The sequence below is a fragment of the Schistocerca serialis genome, chromosome 8, assembly GCF_023864345.2.
Source record: "Schistocerca serialis cubense isolate TAMUIC-IGC-003099 chromosome 8, iqSchSeri2.2, whole genome shotgun sequence".
NCBI classification, from domain to species: domain Eukaryota; kingdom Metazoa; phylum Arthropoda; class Insecta; order Orthoptera; family Acrididae; genus Schistocerca; species Schistocerca serialis.
In genome coordinates this window covers 261,666,879-261,685,456 of record NC_064645.1, presented here as the reverse complement: position 1 = coordinate 261,685,456, position 18,578 = coordinate 261,666,879, and the positions used below count along the sequence as shown (strand labels likewise).

Sequence of the window (18,578 nt, the reverse complement as noted above, 5' to 3'; positions counted from 1 at the left end):
GTAATGAGTAATGAAGTAATTTTTTCGCAGATGATAATGAATGCTGATGAATAATGATGAATATGCTACTATGAATAATGAAGGTTTTCTTTACAGGTGATGGTGATAATGGAGTTATGATGATATGGATAATGAAGTTTTCTTTGCAGATGAGGATAATGTTGAAGTTATGTTTATGCTATGTAGTTATTTATGTATTTGTTGCAGTTCATTTTGACAGCAGGTGTTATGTTGCATAGTATAATGACTGAAGGTTTTGGAAAGGACAGCTATGGAACACATTTTTTTATACACATTTCACTACCTGTTAATTTGAAGTTCACTACTTTTCAGCATAAAATGCATTTCTCTTTTCAGCTTAATAATCCATTTTTTAATATATGTTTTGCAGGAGACATTATTTATGAGATTAATGTGCTATAAACAGTTGTTCATTAAATCTATGAATGCGATTACATATACTCTACTTGTTTCATAATCTTGCCACAGCTGACTTATGACGAATGACGTTACACATTTTCATTTATACCTATCACCCAGAAGCAAATTCTTCTCTTTTGCTTTCCCCTGTAATTACCCTAAGCAATGCATTGCCAAAAAAAAATGTATTACCAGTTCCAAATAATGATACCAGTTTAAGAGAGTTCTGAGTAATGCTGATCAGCTCTGAACAGTATGTCACATCAGTAATGACTTCTTAATGATACAAAAAATATATATAAAATAATGCTTTGTAACTGGCTAATAACTGCCACTGTTTATTGTAATGAGACTACTTATAATGCCCATGATTATTAATGCTATGACTGTAATTAACTCATTTTTAATAATGACTTCTTAATGATCTGAATAACACTGAATGATGAACAATGTTTTATACTATTCAATACTTGCTGGCCACTGAGTGCCAATAATTAATGTCACTAAATGAATTATGTTATTAATTATGCCATTAATTAGCTCCTGTTTTCAATGATGATTTTTCATGTTCTATAACTGGCCACTGAGTGCCAATAATTAATGTCACTAAATGAATTATGTTATTAATTATGCCATTAATTAGCTCCTGTTTTCAATGATGCCTTTTCATGTTTTGGTACCTGGCCAATGAGTGCCAATAATTTGTATAACTCAATGTATTATGTTAATACTAGGCCAATAATCGACTCTTTTTTTTTTCAATGAAGACTTCTGATGAACATTATTCTGTCATACTAAATATGCTTTGTAACTGGCCAAAGACTGCCGCTGTTTATTGTAATACGATTACCCATGATGCCAATAATTTAATTTTATGAACATTATTCTGTAATACTAAATACATGGTACAGAAATGTTCAATAACTAGGCTATGAATGCCGCAAACTACTAATGTAATTCCTAATGAAGACTAGTATGTGACGTAATGTCCTTCACCTTCTGACCTCACTACCCTGAATTACTGCAATATCCATTTGTCCTGTACATCCTCCTGATCATGGAGCACTATATTGGGCTTTTGCACTAATTCTACGTTGGTGTGCCTTGTAAGAGCGTGGTGTTGACACGACATGCTGTCCACCACCGTGAGCGATGGAGACGTTATTATAGTCCCACTGTTTGGTGTACCTGATGTACCGCCAAATCGGTAACATGGAAGATTACTACGACATTTCAGTGTCTTGGCTACGCTGATAAATACTAATGGAAAAAGAACTTCAAATTGTGTCACTTGGTGTTGTACTTCTGTGGAAAGATATGGACTTTCAGAGCAGCTATGTGCAATCTAAAGTGCTACAACCATGATGCAATCCATCCCTTTCCTATCCTAATTCTTGTCACATAGTGAAGATCATTTTTTGCTAACATCAGTTATATTCATGACCTATACATTTTTTTGATTTGATGATATGTTCTAAACTACAGTACATGTGCACTTATGTCATGTGTTAATATGCTTTCTACTGAACTTCAGTGCCTGTGCACTTTTCTCATTTTTCAATATGATTTGTACTCATTCTGTATACATTTTGTGATTTCCTGATATGTTCAATACTTCCGTGCGTATGCACTTATGTCATTTGTTACTTATTGTATATACATTTCCTCATTTGCTGATATGTTCTCAACTGCAGTGCATGTGCACTCATGTCACTTGTCACCATGATTTTTTGCTATTCTGTTTATTTGTTCTGAAAATGCTAAAGAGTTATTCAGTGCGTGTGCACTTTTGTTATCTATCAAATAATTTGTATATACATTTTTCTGATTTGCTAATATGTTTTGGACTCACGTTTTGTCATTGTCTAATAGTTTTACACTCGGTGCATGTGCACCACATTTAATTCATGTACTATATCTGTATATATGCTGTAACTGTAAAGTTAATTAGTTAAAAAAAAAATTCTTGCGATGGCAAGTCCAAATGACTCACCATCGCTGCCAAATTTTTGCCCCCCCCCCTCCCCCCAGTGGAGGGTTATGAAACACGTATGTTGAGTGGCGGCGATGGCGAGGCATTGCAGAGTCTCTGACCAGAGAGCTATTTGCCGTTCCTAGTCTGCGCTTGACCGCGCGAGAGTTGCAAGCAGTAGTCTGTCAGTAGCAGTCGAGTGCAGTAGTCTGTCGGTAGTAGCAGCCCAGTGCAGTTGTGTGATGCAGTCTGTCGGCAGTAGTGGTCTAGTACAGTCGCGAGAGAGTCGCGAGCGGGATGCAGTCGCAGGCGTCGACATGGGTCTCTCTGGTCAAGATGCTGAATGAAGTATATTGTTAATTAAGGTAACCAAGCGTCATTGCGCACATCAGATAATGTAAAGATTATTCATTGTAATTAATTTTGAACAACTGCCCCAATAATAATTTTGATTTCAAAGCAATTTTTTTAACAAAAGAACTATTTAATTGAACGAACGATTTCCTTCCATTTCCTTTAAAGAAAAGTTTCAGTTAAATTTCAAAAAAATAAAAAATAAATTAATACTTGCAATGCATTTCCTCCAAGCCGCGGCCAACAATAAGAGCAGAACTTTGACATGCAGTTATACTGAGGTAAGAAATTAATTCTGATTTTTGCACAGGGCCAAAGACTGATATTTCGGTTTAATTGAGTTTACATTGTCACTCAAGCCTCATTAGCATTGAATTGTTTTTCATTATTTTCGTGAGAGCTTACACCTGGGTCAGATTGCGATTCACATTTTTATTGTCATTGTCAGTAGAATTCATTGCTAGGGAGGTTACGCTTGGCTTCTATTTATTATTATTTTTTTCTTTCAAAATTTCTGTGGGGAGGTTACACCACATAACTGCATTGTGTACGTTGTTCTAAATACAATGTTCAGATCGAGATAAGCATTATGTCACAAACCAGAGACAGGAGCCACAGAGACATTTGGGAAATTTTTGAGGCACATAAACGTAAACTGTGTTTATCGTGGCAAGATTTCAGAAGGAACCCTGTTTTTCTATGGTCGTGCCCTACCACACGGACCTGAACCCATTCTTATTGATCTGAAACACAACTAAACAATATAGAGCGTGTCACACTGCATTGTAAAAAAAAAAACAATAATTTTAGAAGGGAGAGCGAAAGGGCGTGAAAACGTTGGAAATATGCAAAATGACGGTTGCCATCGTGATTGGCGTAGTGATGAAGAGAGCGACCAGGACATCGATGCTGTCCCATACCGTTGATCGAAAGAAATGTGTAGCAGTATGGCAACTAAATCTACTCACGCAGTTGACGAAGCGTGCCTGGTTCTAATTCTTACGATTTACTGCAGAGTTACGTCAGTATGAAGCGTTGTCGGTAAGCAAGACGTCTTCAATTGATCCCTGGTATAGCACCGTGTATGTGTGTATCATAACTAGATCAATTACAGATGCCACACGCATTTTGTAAAACTGTATTAATGGCAAGATCTTCAGTTGATGTAACACACCAAGATCTTCATTTGGGTGTTGACTGCTTTTTATTTGCTGCATCTGCCCAGTGAAAAATAATTATTTAGGTTCTACATTTCCTGAGCTGTATGTTTTGTCTCGTTTAGAGTTAACTTCGGCGCACATATTTTTATTGTGTATCTTGTAAATTCTTCTTTGGTATTTATAAACGAAACTAACATCCTTTTAAATTTCTTATAATAATACAATGATACATCGCCATGTGATTGACTTATGTTTTGGTTTACATCGGACAATACGTTTAAAGGCATGTTACAAGTTTCGTATATATTCGGGAACTGCGTCTGGATTCAGTTGTGTTGGTGGTTAAACTCTGTCTACCTAAGAACTTGATAAAAGCACCTATGCGAAAGATAAAAAATAATGGTATCATATTCCTTGCTTGATATATTACGTGTGTGCTGTAACGACTATCTCTAGTTAATTTTACAGCCAGGCATATCGTTCTTCTTATTGAAATTAGTGGAGCACAGTGGGGCATCCGCCCACCCTACATCACTAACATTGCAAAAGCAGATCAACATGCTGACTACCTGAGTATACGGGATAAGGACCAGAAAAAAGAAGGGTATCAATGGAATACAAATATTCATTAACGTACTATATGAATGATATTATAACAATGATAGCAATATCAGCATAGCAGTGAATCTGAAAGTGTTTGTGTTATGTATGTTAATGCAAAAGAAGGAGTTACTGAACAGTCTAAAAGAATGGCGCCCTGAGATGTAATCGTCAGTCTCGGCGACGCTTCAGACAGCAAGGTATAGAGACAAAAAAATAAATAAATAAATAAAAATTTAAAAAAATCCACAGCTCAGAAGTTCATGTGAGCTTAAGGTGGGTTAATGACCCCATATTTGCATCAGATTCACCACAATTCTCCTCAACACTATCGTGCACATGTCGCATGATGGGAAGGTCTTCACTCTTCCTCTTAGCCACATTTGACCCCTTATTTTGACGCCTCTGCGATGGAGAGCACAACTGCGAGGCCCAGCGTTGAAATCACACGGATTCTTTACAGGTGTCTGAGGAAAACAGTTCGGACAGAACGGCGATCAGAACCGACACAAAAAGGTCTCAGGGGTTGGCATAAGAGACGCCAATGAAAACTGCCTTTCCCTTGGGACGGTCATACGGTAATAAAACTGTTTATGGTGAGATAAATGTGCGAACCGTTCTTGGATTATATGAAATGACCGATTCCCAAGTTGAAGAACCAAAACCCAGAAATCCACTACTATGCAGCTATACGAAAATGAGAAAACATACATAAACAATTTATGTAATTAAGATGATTATTACAGACTTTTTAAAAGATATTCACTGATAAACAATTATTTGTACTTTATTTTTGTAATGTATGTTTCTAAGATGATTTTGCATGAATAGATAGAAATGTGATAGTATTTTCTTTGCTACATGTCGTTATAGTTGAACCTTTGTTCTTGTTCAGTACGAGTTAGGTATTTGTTGTGTTAGCAAGGTGGTTGACGTTAATTTCTATTGTGAAGTGAAATGACTAAAAATGTATCCATCCAACAACAGGAACTCCACCAGTTTTCATATTATGTAACAAAATGAAGCCGAGCATCCTCTAAACCAGTATATAAAGTAGTATTTCAGAATGGACTACGAGCCTACAGTTTTCAACATCGAAGAACAATAAGAGATGACTATTATGAGAACTATTCATTCAGATTCCACCGTTACTACCTCTCTCTGCAGTGTGTCACTATCTCGGCGTGCCAAGTGCTGTGAAAATGAGACCAGCCTCCCAAATTTAAACTACCTCAAAATTAATAAATCCATTTTTTGTTACAAGAGGGTGGTGAAGGTCAGAATATGGTGGCGTCGTCTGTAATTTTCTGAAAGTGAAATGTTAAAACTATGTTGGACTATTTTTCCTGTTGCAGATTACAAGTGCATATACTGTGAACATATTAAGAACTACAATTACAAATCAGCGAAAATAACAGCAAAACGAGTTCGCAATCAACAGGAAGAAAACGATAAGAAACGAAAAGTGAGGTGACCTGCCCTACTGGCCATTAAAACTGCTACACCAAAAAGAAATGCAGATGATAAACGGGTATTCATTGGACAAATATATTATACTAGAACCAACATGTGATTACATTTTCACGGAAATTGGATGCATAGATCCTGAGAAATCAGTACCCAGAACAACCACCTCTGGCCGTAATAACGACCTTGATACGCCTGGGCATTGAGTCAAACAGAGCTTGGATGGCGTGTACACGTACAGATGGCGTATTGTGACGAACTATTTGTCGGCCACCATTGACCAGACGTTTTCAATTGGTGAGAGATCTGGAGAACGTGCTGGCCAGGGCAGCAGTCGAACATTTTCTGTATCCAGAAAGGCCCGTACAGGACCTGTAACATGCGGTCGTGCATTATCCTGCTGAAATGTAGGGTTTCGCAGGGATCGAATGAAGGGTAGAGCCACGGGTCGTAACACATCTGAAATGTAACGTCCACTGTTCAAAGTGCCGTCAATGCGTGCAAGAGGTGACCGAGACGTGTAACCAATGGCACCCCATACCATCACGCCGGGTGATACGCCAGTATAGTGATGACGAATACACGCTTCCAATGTGCTTTCACCGCGATGTTGCCAAACACGGATGCGACAATCATAATGATGTAAACAGAACCTGGATTCGTCCGAAACAATGACGTTTTTCCATTAGTGCACACAGATTCGTCGTTGAGTACATCATCGCAGGTGCTCCTGTCTGTGATGCAGCGCCAAGGGTAATCGCAGCCACGGTCTCCGAGCTGATAGTCTATGCTGCTGCATACGTCTTCGAACTGTTCGTGCAGATGGTGGTTGTCTTGCAAACGTCCCCATCTGTTGACTCAGGGATCGAGACGTGGCTGACGATCCGTTACAGCCATGGTGATAAGATGCCTGTCATCTCGACTGCTAGTGATATGAGGCCGTTGGGATTCAGCACGGCGTTCCATATTACCCTCCTGAACCCACGGATTCAATATTCTGCTAACAGTCATTGGATCTCGACCAACGCGAGCAGCAATGTCGCGATACGATAAATTGCAAGCGCGATAGGCTACAATCCGACCTTTATCAAAGTCGGAAACGTGATGGTACGCATTTCTCCTCATTACACGAGGCATCACAACAACGTTTCACCAGGCAACGGCGGTCAACTGCTGTTTGTGTATGAGAAATCGGTTGGAAACGTTCCTCATGTCAGCACGTTGTAGGTGTCGCCACCGGCGCCCAACTTGTGTGAATACTCTGAATAGCTAATGATTTACATATCACAGCATGTTCTTCTTGTCTGTTAAATTTCACGTATTTAGCACGTCATCTTCGTGGTGTAGCAATTTTAATGGCCAGTAGTGTATTAACTTCGTCAATGTAATTGTAATTGTAATAAAACTGGTTACGGTGGGATAAATGTATGAACCGATCTTGGATCATATGAAATGATCGATGCTCAAATCGAAGACCCAAAACCCTATACGAAAATGCATAAACGTCTGCATATATAAACACTTTATGTAATTATGATGATGACTATGGAATTTTTAAAAAAGATATTCAGTGATAACCAATTGTTTGTACTTTATTTTTGTAAAGTATCATTCAAAGATCAATTTGCGTGAATAGATTGATATATGATATTGTTTTCTTTGCTACATGTTGTTATAATTGAATCTTCATGTGGTTTTCAGTACGAGTTTGGAGAACGAGTTGGGAGTTCGAATTACAAGCTTTGTGTTTGTTGTGTCAGCATGGCCGTTGACTTTACTTTGTGTTGTGAAGTGAAAAGGCTAACAATACACCTATCCAAAAACAGAAACTCCATCAGTGTTCATATTATTTAACAAAATGAAGCCGAGCATTTCAGAATGGATTATGAGCCTACCATCTTCAACAATAACGGACAACAAAAAGTGAGTAATATGAAACTGTTCATTCAGATTCTACCGTTGCTACCTCTCCCTGCAGTATGTCTCTATCTCGGCGTGTCAAGTGCTGTGAAAATGTGACCAGCCACCCAAATTTAAACTTATTTTAAAATTAATTGATCGATTTTTTTGTTATAAGAGGGCAGTGACGGTCAGAATAATCACACATTTCGAGGTCGACGAAGACAGTTCAAGGAGTGATGAGCAACAGGACTACGTTCCCGACAACGTACGACATTGCTGCCGCCCCTTCGGCGTTTCAATCATACATTAACGGCATAATAGGACTAGAATAGCAATTTTACGTGATCTGACACCTTCAGAGTGTAGTGCGACCGTAGTGTTCCTCTAGTACATAGTATGCAGGGTGGAACAACTACGGACCGTTCAAAACCATTCGACGAAATTTGTAAGTGACCAGTAGCGGCTAAGAGTTATAACCTTATTTTAGCCCTCCTGTTTCGTTCACTCCTGTGGCGTGATCACAAGGCGGTGGCGGACGGGGTGGGGAGGGGAAACCTTAACATCCGTCTGAATAAATCGTCAGAGGGTCCCCCTAAGACCCTCCATCCGGCAACACCTTCGATGGCAACCACGCGCCCTTTTTGAGCACATTAAAAATGTACCTGTCAGAAACTTCGACACACGTTCAGCTTCGCGGGTGCTCTAGCACCTGAAGGCAGGCAAACACCACTTGAGGGATGTCGAAGGGGTTGCTAACCCTCAGAAGGGAGAGCAGCTACAAGGCTGAACGTATGTCGAAGCTATTGACGTGTAAATTTTTAACGTGTTCGACGGAGATGCGCAGGTGCCATCGATGGTGCTGCCAAACTGACGGGTGTTAGAGGACTTCTTTACCGTTTCATTCACACGCATGTTAACGTTGCACCACCCCGTGATTACGTCACTGATGGGAGCGAAACTGGAGTATTACACGTGCGTTTGTGGACACATTGCTGTTTGAATTCTCGCCGAGCCCGAGGATGACACCACAGGGCGCCAGCCTTTTGCACCATTGTAGAAGAAGATCGTTGGCACTTCTGAGCCAAATCTCAAAGTTATGCACAGCACTGGGGGACAATTACGGGGCTTCGAGGAAGAAATATTTTAATGGTGTTGCGTACTGTAGTTTCTGCTGAGAAATCAGTCATCTTCAGCTCAAATGAGTTAATAAAATGGGACTGAGTGCTGTATTCAAAAAAATGGTTCAAATGGCTCTGAGCAATATGGGACTTAACTTCTCAGGTCATCAGTCCCCTAGAACTTAGAACTACTTAAACCTAACTAACCTAAGGACATCACAAACATCCATGTCCGAGGCAGGATTCGAACCTGCGACCGGACCGTCGCGCGGTTGCAGACTGTAGCACCTAGAACCGCTCGGCCACTCCGGTCGTCAGTGCTGTATTCCTTCAAGCAAGTAATAAGTATGTCACAATGACATATCAGTATACGGTAATGTGCTAATGTTTCCCCTGGCCCGACAATAATCATCTTTCTGCAGCTGGAAGATCCTCATAGTAATTTTGTGTTTTTGAATTACATTCGGATTTTTGAATTCTACGCCTTCTGACAAACGCGAGGTTTTTCCATTTATCTATTCTTTACCCAAACATGTTTCGATACCCTTCTAATATCTTAAGTGGGTCTCGCTTAACTTTGGTTAAATATTAAACAAAATTTTTATTCTGGGTTTCTAATTGAGGCCTAAAACGTTGTACATGTGGTCTTCTGTTTTGTTGTGATTGTTTACCTGAAACTGTATTAACTGTGAAAATGGAATTGCTGAGGTTGTCTTTTATGCGTTTTTGTGGGTGAACAGCACATCATCTGCGAAGTAGTTGGAGAGATTAGTTTTCTTATTCGAAGAGTAATTATGTTTGAGTTATACGTGGAAGAGAAGTGGGAACGGTGTTCTATGCCTGTGTTTGCAAAACTGTTCTGTGGTTCACAATTAAGTGTCACTACACTTTATTGAAGCTAATTCTCCACCGTCCCACTCTCAACGAGCGCGCGGGAGAAACGAACACTTAAAACTTTACGTCTGAACTCTGATTTCTCTTATTATATTACGGTCAGTTTTCCCTATATAGGTGGGCATCAACAAAATATTTTCGCTTACGGAGGAGAGAGCTGATGACTACTGAAATTTTATGAGAAGTTCCTCACACAACTTGAAACGCCTTTGTTTTGATGATTCCACCCACCACCCACCCCCGTCCACCCCCTCCACCCCCAGACCCAGTCAACATATCTGCCGTGACCAAGCAAAAATGAAACATTGGTTCACTTTATTATATAAATGAATAACTGATTTACTTAACTTTGACACACTTCTTTGCCACAGGACTGCTTGAAGAGTTACTGTTATTGGCTATTAAACCGTCACCTGATGCACAGATTAACAAACTGTTCTCTTGCACTCCCGTGTTCCACACGTAAATGAACAAGTCCATCAGAAATGTAGACTATCACGTTAGTCCTATACTTCAGATAAGGTCACGAACTCGGCAGAGCTCTTGCTAGCTCGGAATTATATTGACCTCAGCGTGAGGCTGGTGCTCTGCTGAGAGAGTCTTTGCGGATTGCAGTGAGCCCTTGCTGAGGTCTCTGGTGTCGATTTGCGTTGTTCACTTTAATGTGGCACTGCGATCCCTGAGCAATACCACGATATTCCCTATTCTGTTTCGCGATAATTCAAAATAAGCTGGCCTTCTCTGAACTTTTTCAATGTAGTGCGTCAATCCTATCAGATGTAGATCCCACACTGCGCAACAGTACTGCAAAAGAGAACCCACAAGTGTAGTGTAGGCACTCTCTTCAGTAAAGCAGTTGCATTTTCTAGGAATTTTGCTAATCAATCACAGCCTTTCGTCCGCTTTCCTCACAATATTATCCGTGTGATCATTCCATTTTAAGTTTTTCGTAATTGTAATCCATAAGTATTTAGTTGAATTAAGAGTGTTTAGATTTGTGTGGTTTATTGTGTAAGTGAAATATTGCGGATTCATTTTAGTACTCAGGTGGATGACGTCACACTTTCCATTATTTACAGTTTGTTATCATTTTGAAATTGAAAACGGTATATGTAAATACAATCTGCAAAGAAACGGACAAAAGACGTACAGTACGCTAGGAAATGCAATTACAAAACATGCATCACTCTTACTCTCTTAAGAAATATTCCGAAATAATTACCCTTGGAACCAGGAAACAAATTGTTCCTACTGCTCTACACATGACAACCTAAACTGCCAACACCAGTATTATTCTCGAAGGCACATGATTGTTTACGTCAACTGCGTACACATGACAAGCTATAAGTACATAAAAACGCTCGGAGACAAGCCAGTCTATACAGTTAGAATATCACGTTGGTGTAAAAACATGTTTGTGTAAAAAAAAACAGAAGAAAGAAGTGATTCTGCACAAGATGGCCAAATACAATTCGCAAACACGGAATAAACGTCAATGGCAGCCTTCAATCCCAGCAAGCTGATCACAAGAAAACATAAGAAAAATATGATTGTTATAATTTTTAATCTGATTTAGAAAACCTTTACAGAAATAAAAACAAGACCCACGTAATTCTCGATACATGTTTTTTTAAAGATGAAAACAAGAAATACTTTGTGTTTTCCAGAATACGGAGATTTTAACAAAATAAACGTCAGAATATTATTTACAAATGGAGTATATCTCTGCGTGCGGCGACGCGATTTTAGGGGTAAACAAAATCCTGCTCACTCCTGGCCCAGTGGCATTTCTGGGCAACGTCAATCAAAGAGTTAGCTTCGCTAATCATTAATCTGTAATTAAAATAGCAAACTTAGATTAGCTTACAGAAGACGTATCGGAAGTTAGAGTTAATCGTTAATTTGGAATCGTAATGTTTAAGTTGTGGGTGTAGTGAAATGAACAAATGAAGCAAACACATTACCGTTCCTTAAATAAATATTTTTTGTATGGGGGAGGTTAAGTAGGATATCGAAGGCACAATAACAGTTTCAACATTTAATCATTTAGTTTTATAATTATTTAACTATCAATATTAAATCACGGGAGAATCAAAAGACAGGAGAATAAGATAGTATCTTTTTCTAGGTGCATATTCCTCTTAATAAGACGTTGCTTTAATCCAATATGGTCATGAACGATGCGTCCGTGCTATATTCGCCTCGAAATTGAACTTTTGTTGCGGTTTAAACTTTTCATCAGCTTGTCAAACGACTTCGATTCGTCGATATGTAAAGGAATCATATTCGTGACGGCAAAAGTTTACTACGCAGTGGCCCCCACTATTTTCAGACGTACCGCAACCAGCTGCTGCAGGAAAAAAAGAAGAAAAGATCTACAATGCTTCGCTGTCGTATCCTTTTAATCGGATAACTGCTACTGGCTCCGCTGTCGGTATCTGAATGACTATTAGTGATTTTTCTTTTTGGCTTTATCGGACATTGCCTTCACTGGCCTTCACTGTTTCTTCGAACTGTACATACTGCGATTTATGTGCTCTCTTTATCTATTGTTCCTTATCGTTATGGCTCGAAGTATGAGACCAAAGTGTTTTTTTTGTTGTTGTTTTGTTTTAGAAAAGTATTTCTTCTCCCGATGTGTATTGAAAATTAATGTAATCAGTTAAATGTGCCCACGAATTTTCATCGGTTGTAGAGCTAGGTTCCAATTCCATGATTTATTTTTCACAGTGACCCCAGTGACATAGAGTGGTACTCAACACGAACTCCTCAAACAAACAACAGTAAACATCCAACACCCGTAGTTACTCTCACTGTCGCGTCCACCCCGGCGTAGCCACACACCTACATGACACGAACTTGTCAGAATATGATTTCCGCGGGCGGCGCGGCGTTTTTTTTGTCGTAAACAGTAGGCACCTATTAACGATTAACAGAGTCAAAGAAAGTTAACAGACGTTAAAGAGTCAGTTGACGTTTTTGAAAATTAACTTATAATACGTTACTCGAAAGGTTAACTTAATTAATTAACAATTAACAGATTTATGGTATAGTACACAGCTGTGCCTAGTGGAAACGCTACGTCAGACGAGTTACAAGCAGGGAGCAGACTGAGTGTAAGAGAGAAACGCTACAGTGGGCAGCTGAAGCACTAATAATGTCGAGTGACGAGGGCCTCCCGTCGGGTAGACTGTTCGCCTGGTGCAAGTCTTTCGATTTGAAGCCACTTCGGCGACTTGCACGTCGATGGGGATGAAATGATGATGATTAGGACAACGTAACACGCAGTCCCTGAGCGGGAGCTGAAGCACTCGGAAGCGAGTACTGGACAGGCGGCACTCACCTTGCCGACGGCGGGGGCGTCCCTGACGGCGAGCCTCCGCAGCAGCTCAGGGGGAGCCGGCGGCGGCGACCGGCGGATGACGTCGGTGAAGGTGGGCGACGCGGCCGTCCCGACGCCGGTCAACACAGGCCGGCCCACGCCGGAGCCGGTCCCCGTGCCTGCCGAGCGCCGCGGCGACGACGACGCGGACGGCACGCGCTGCGGCGACCTGCGCCACGCAGCTCAGTTAGTAACTTAGTACGTCTAAATCCACATTGACACTCTCTAAATCATTTTTAAATGCCTGGTGTAGGGTCTATCGAACCACCTTCAACAACAATTCTCTACTATTCCACTCTCGAACACCGCGTGGAAAAAAGCGAACACCTATACAGGGTGATTTTTTCCACTATGTACGAACTCTAAGGATTGATAGATGAGAGGATACGGAACAAAATAGGTCTAATGACCTTATGTCCGGAAATGTGTGGTTTCCATGGTGGAGACCATTTATTCAGTCATACATTGTTACAGAGACTGCAGTCTAATGAGCGCTGTACCATGTAGCTACAGATACGATATGTGTTGAAAATGGTTTCCATTTGCCTCAAAGCACTCGTGTACGCACCTTAGCATATTCTGTCTCTCTCGTTCACATCGGCCAGGCTGCATCCGAGCAGTGTCAAAGGAAGCATGAATACGATGCTCCAGTGTCTACACATCTGGAATGGGCTCTGCATACGCGACACTTTTGAGATAGCCCTGCCCCATAACCAGAAATCACACAGCTTAAGGTCCGATGAACGAGCAGGCCATGCAACTGGACCTTCTAGTTTGATTTATCGACCAGGGATGTGTCCGGACATTAACGGCGAAGTGGGCTGGAACACTATCATGTAGCAGCCACACAACCCTTCGAATCATCAATGGCACTTCTCCCAGCAGGGGAGGCAAAGTCACTCGCAACAATAGCCGATAGTTCCGACCTGTTAAGCGACGTGGAAGGAAGACTAGTCCCAAAATACGGTCGCCAATATTTGCCGGCCAGCACATTCAGGCTGCACAGATGCTGATGATTCGCTGTCACCCTACCATGCGGGGGGGTCTGCATACTATCCCACAGATGACTGTCATGAGATTTGAAGATACCACTCCACGTAAAGGTGGCCTCATCTATGAATAGAATGGATGACACAAATCATGGAACCATTGTTGTCTGGTGAATAAACCAGGTACAAAAGTGCTCCCGATGTGGAAAGTCTGTCGCTAGTAAGCCATGCAAACGCTGTAAGTAATAAAGTTAGTAACAATGGTCACGGACAATTTTCCACACGGCCAACGGCCTGGTACTGACAAGGCGGTCGCCTTCTCTAGTATTAATCATATTTTCCTCCAAGTCTGGTGTCAGAATATTTCGTGTACGTCCTTCATGATTTTCTGCTTCTTGAAATGACACTGTCTCAGAAAAATGGCGAAACACTGTTGCAGACGTTGAATGCTGTGTTTATTCTCGGTGGGGATAGGTCTCCTGGTACACTGCCTTGGTGCCCGCCGCCCGTTGCCATTTGCGTTTCCGTAACTAAACATCATACCGGCAAGCTCTCGATTCGAATACGTAACAATTGTGCACAATGCTGTATCACATCCACTACACTGTGAGTAAGAAAGAGAAGTGGACACAATATTACCAATTAATATGGCAAAGGAGGGTGCTAGGGCATGACCTGTGAGGAACAGTACCACCATCTACGAGGAATCTAGGCATCCTGTAACTCTGGCTGCACGGTACGGCGAGCATTAGACCGCAGTCCCTGTTAACAATTTGTTATTGTGACTTTTCAAGCTTTCCCGGCGGATGTGTTGTAAATAGTCTTCACGGGTTGGCCGCCGGATCACGTTGTGCCAATTCTACAATATTTCCCCGGAGCAACTGTCCGACATCTTAAGGTGGTTCAACCTTGCTCGTGGCTAGGTACGACTGACGGTATCCGCACACCGACGCCCCGTTTTTAGAACACGCGCGCGAAGAATGCGCAGCCGCGGAAATCGCGCATGCGCCGTGATTTGCCATATTCAAACTCCCTCTGCAGAAAATCGCAGAGCGGCTCTCCCGCGAGTGCGCTGTACACTGCGTTTGTCAGCAGTGCGGCCAGACGTTACTCACCAACGGCCGTACTAGGCCAGTGTTATGACGGGCCTGTTATCGAAGAATCTTGATTTTCGCGTCGTGATTTAATAGCAGCCAGTGCAGGGTTCCAGGCTGTGCTCATTTGAAATCCCGTATACTTGTTGAGATTATCGGTTGTACGGATATGTATTGCTTCCTTAATGACGCAGCCATAAATCATACGATGTCCTGTATTCAGGCAGTGGTCCGCAATAGCCGACTTATCCGGTTGACGATGGTGTGTGTAACGTTGATGTTCATCGCAGCGTTCTTGTACTGTCCGGCATGTCTGGCCTACATACGCTGCCCCACACTGACAAGGAATCTTGTACACACCACATTTCCTCAGTCCAAGATCATCGTTAACCGAAACCAACAGGATTCTCAATTTTGCAGATGGCTGAAAAACAAACTTAATTCCGTATCTACCGAGGACCCTTCCGATTCTTGACGACATGACACCAAAATACGGCAAAGAGCCAAAGCGGTGGTTGACTTCGTATCTTCATTCTGCTCCATCGACTGAACTAACCTGGGTTTGAATGGATTACGTATCTGTCACTCAGAATAACCGTTTTGTCGAAGGACTGTCTTCAAATGTTGTAATTCACTCGACAGGCTCTCAGAATCAGATACCACACGTGCTCTATGAAGTAACGTACGTAATGCACTACCGCATTGTGCAGGATGATGGCAGCTTGTGGCCTGCAGACATAGATCTGTATGCGTTGGCTTGCAGTAGACGCTGTGTCTCAAGGTTCCATCTGCTTGCCTTCGTACCAAGAGATCAAGAAAAGGTAAAATACCATCCTTTTCCACTTCCATTGTGAAGTTTATATTCGGATGGAGCGAATTCAGACGGTGAAGAAACGTATGTAGAGAATCAAGTCCATGTGGCCACACCACAAGTGTATCATACACATACCGCAGAAAACAGGAGGGTTTGTGAGTGTCTGACTGTAGTACATTTTCTTCAACGTCCTCCATGAAATAATTGGCCACCACAGGAGACAGAGGGCTTCCCATGGAGACACCGTCCACTTGTTCGAAATATTGGCCTTGAAATAAAAAGTATGTTGAAGTAAGCACGTGTTTGAATAATGCTACTATGTCCTCCTCAAACTTGTTGCTAATGAGCTCGAAAGAGTCCTGCAAGGGCACCTTTGTAAATAAAGACACAACATCGATACTTACAAACAGATCCAATGATTGCAATCCAAGGGTTTTCAGGCGACCTATGAAATCTTCAGAGTTTCGAATGTGGTGGTCGCACTTGCGTACGAGAGGTTCCAATAATGATGTCAGGTATTTGTTGGTGATTGAAATTTCCTGAGAAGCTCCCGCCGCAACGAGAAACGTCTTTGTTTTAATGATATTCACGCCAAATCCTGTATCATTTCCGTGACACTCTCTCGCCTATTTCTCGATAATACAAAACGTGTTGCTCTTCTTTGATCTTTCTCGATGTACTCCATTAATATTATCTTCTGAGGAACCCACACCGCTTAGTAGTACTCTAAAAGAATACGGGTAAGCGTAATGTAGGCAATCTCTTTAGTAGATCTGATGTGTCTTCTCAGTGTTCTGCCAATAAAACTCAGTATTTGGTTCGCCTTCCCCCAAACATTTTTTATTTGTTCTTTCCAATTCAGGTTCTTCCTAACTGTAATTTCTAGGCATTTAGTCGAATTTACGGCCTCTGAATTTGATTGCTGTATCGTGTTACCGAAGTGTAACGGATTCTTTTCAGCGATCGTGTGAATGATCTCACACTTTTCATTATTTAAGGTTAATAGTCAATTTTCTCAACATACAGATATCTTTTCTGAATCGTTTTGCAATTGATTTTAACCTTCCGAAGTCTTTACTAGACGATAAACGAGAGCACCATCCGCAAATAACCTAAGACGGTCTCCTAAATCGTTTACATAGGTAAGAGGCAGCCGAGAGCCTATAACACTACCTTGGGGAACGCCAGCACCCATTTCTGTTTTACTCGATGACTTTCCGTCAGTTACTATGAATTATGATCTCTTTGACAGGAAATTGCGAAGCGAGTTGCATAATTGAGACGATATTCAATATGCACGCAATTTGATTACAAGCCGCCTGTGAGATACAGTCTCAAAAGTTTTCAGGAAATCTAGAAATACGGAATCAATTTGAAATCCCTTGCCAAGAGCATTCAACTCTTCGTTGGAATAAAGAGCTTGTGCGTTTCTTAAGAACGATGTTTTCTAAATTCGCGTTAACCGTGTATCAACAGACCGTTATTTTAGAGGTAATTGTAATGTACGAATAGAAAATATGTTCCAAAATCCTGCCGCATATCGACGTTAATGACATGGGCCCGTAATTTAGTGGATTGCTCCTATTACCCTTCTTGCATATAGGTGGGAACTGTGCAACTTTCCCGTCTTTGGGCATGTTTGTTTCGTCATGCGAGCGGTTGTATATGATTGTTAAGTATGGAGTTACTGCTTCAGCAGTATTCTTCTGATCTGTATTGTTTATCGTTTACGTTTCACTTCTACATAAGGGTACACTCGAGAGAAATACTTTTAGGCGAGACTTCTGAATAATTAAATGTAAACAAGATGTTAAAAAATTTAATTTTTTTCGGAAAAACGATGCTTGCTACTGTTAGTCTGTATTTTAAATCTTCTCTACTCCGACCATTGCCAGATATTTTGCTAGAAAATTAGCAAAACTCATCTACAGCTTACAGTGTGCCGTTTCCTCATCTAATTCTATCTCAATCATCTTATTTTCTTCGATTACGTTCCATCATCCTCGTCCATTTTATATCTTTTTTTCTAGACACCAGTCATTTCTTTCAACTGATCTCCCAAGTCCTGGCAGTCTCTGCCCTAATTACATTGATTTCAACAAAACTTAAATTTTTTATATATTTTTCGTGAATTTTCATTTCTTTCCCAAAATGCTATCTGTTTCCCTTTACTGTATGCTCTGTGTAAGGATTAAATTGAGTGGTGCTCTGGCTGAAACCTGTCTCACTCTTTCTTCAGTTATTGCCTCTCTTTCAAGTCCTTCGACTCTTGTCACCGTACTCTGCCCTCCGTACAACTTATATTCCCTGTCTTTCATCCTTAGTAGTTTCAAGATTTTAAAGACATTACTCCTGATAACTTTGTCGAAAAGCGTTTCCTAAATCGGCTATGCTATAAACGCGGTTATGTCG

General features: G+C 41.0%; 1 protein-coding gene across 1 annotated transcript in view; it reads right to left on the bottom strand.

The window, feature by feature from the left end:
- The window catches only part of LOC126416961 (kinesin-like protein KIF26A), a 197,664-nt gene that overhangs the window by 118,424 nt on the left and 60,662 nt on the right, over window positions 1-18,578 (bottom strand). Inside the window, exon 2 of the mRNA XM_050084841.1 lies at window positions 13,231-13,388. Coding sequence (XP_049940798.1) covers window positions 13,231-13,388 — 158 coding nt within the window. The remainder of the gene's footprint in view (window positions 1-13,230; window positions 13,389-18,578) is intronic.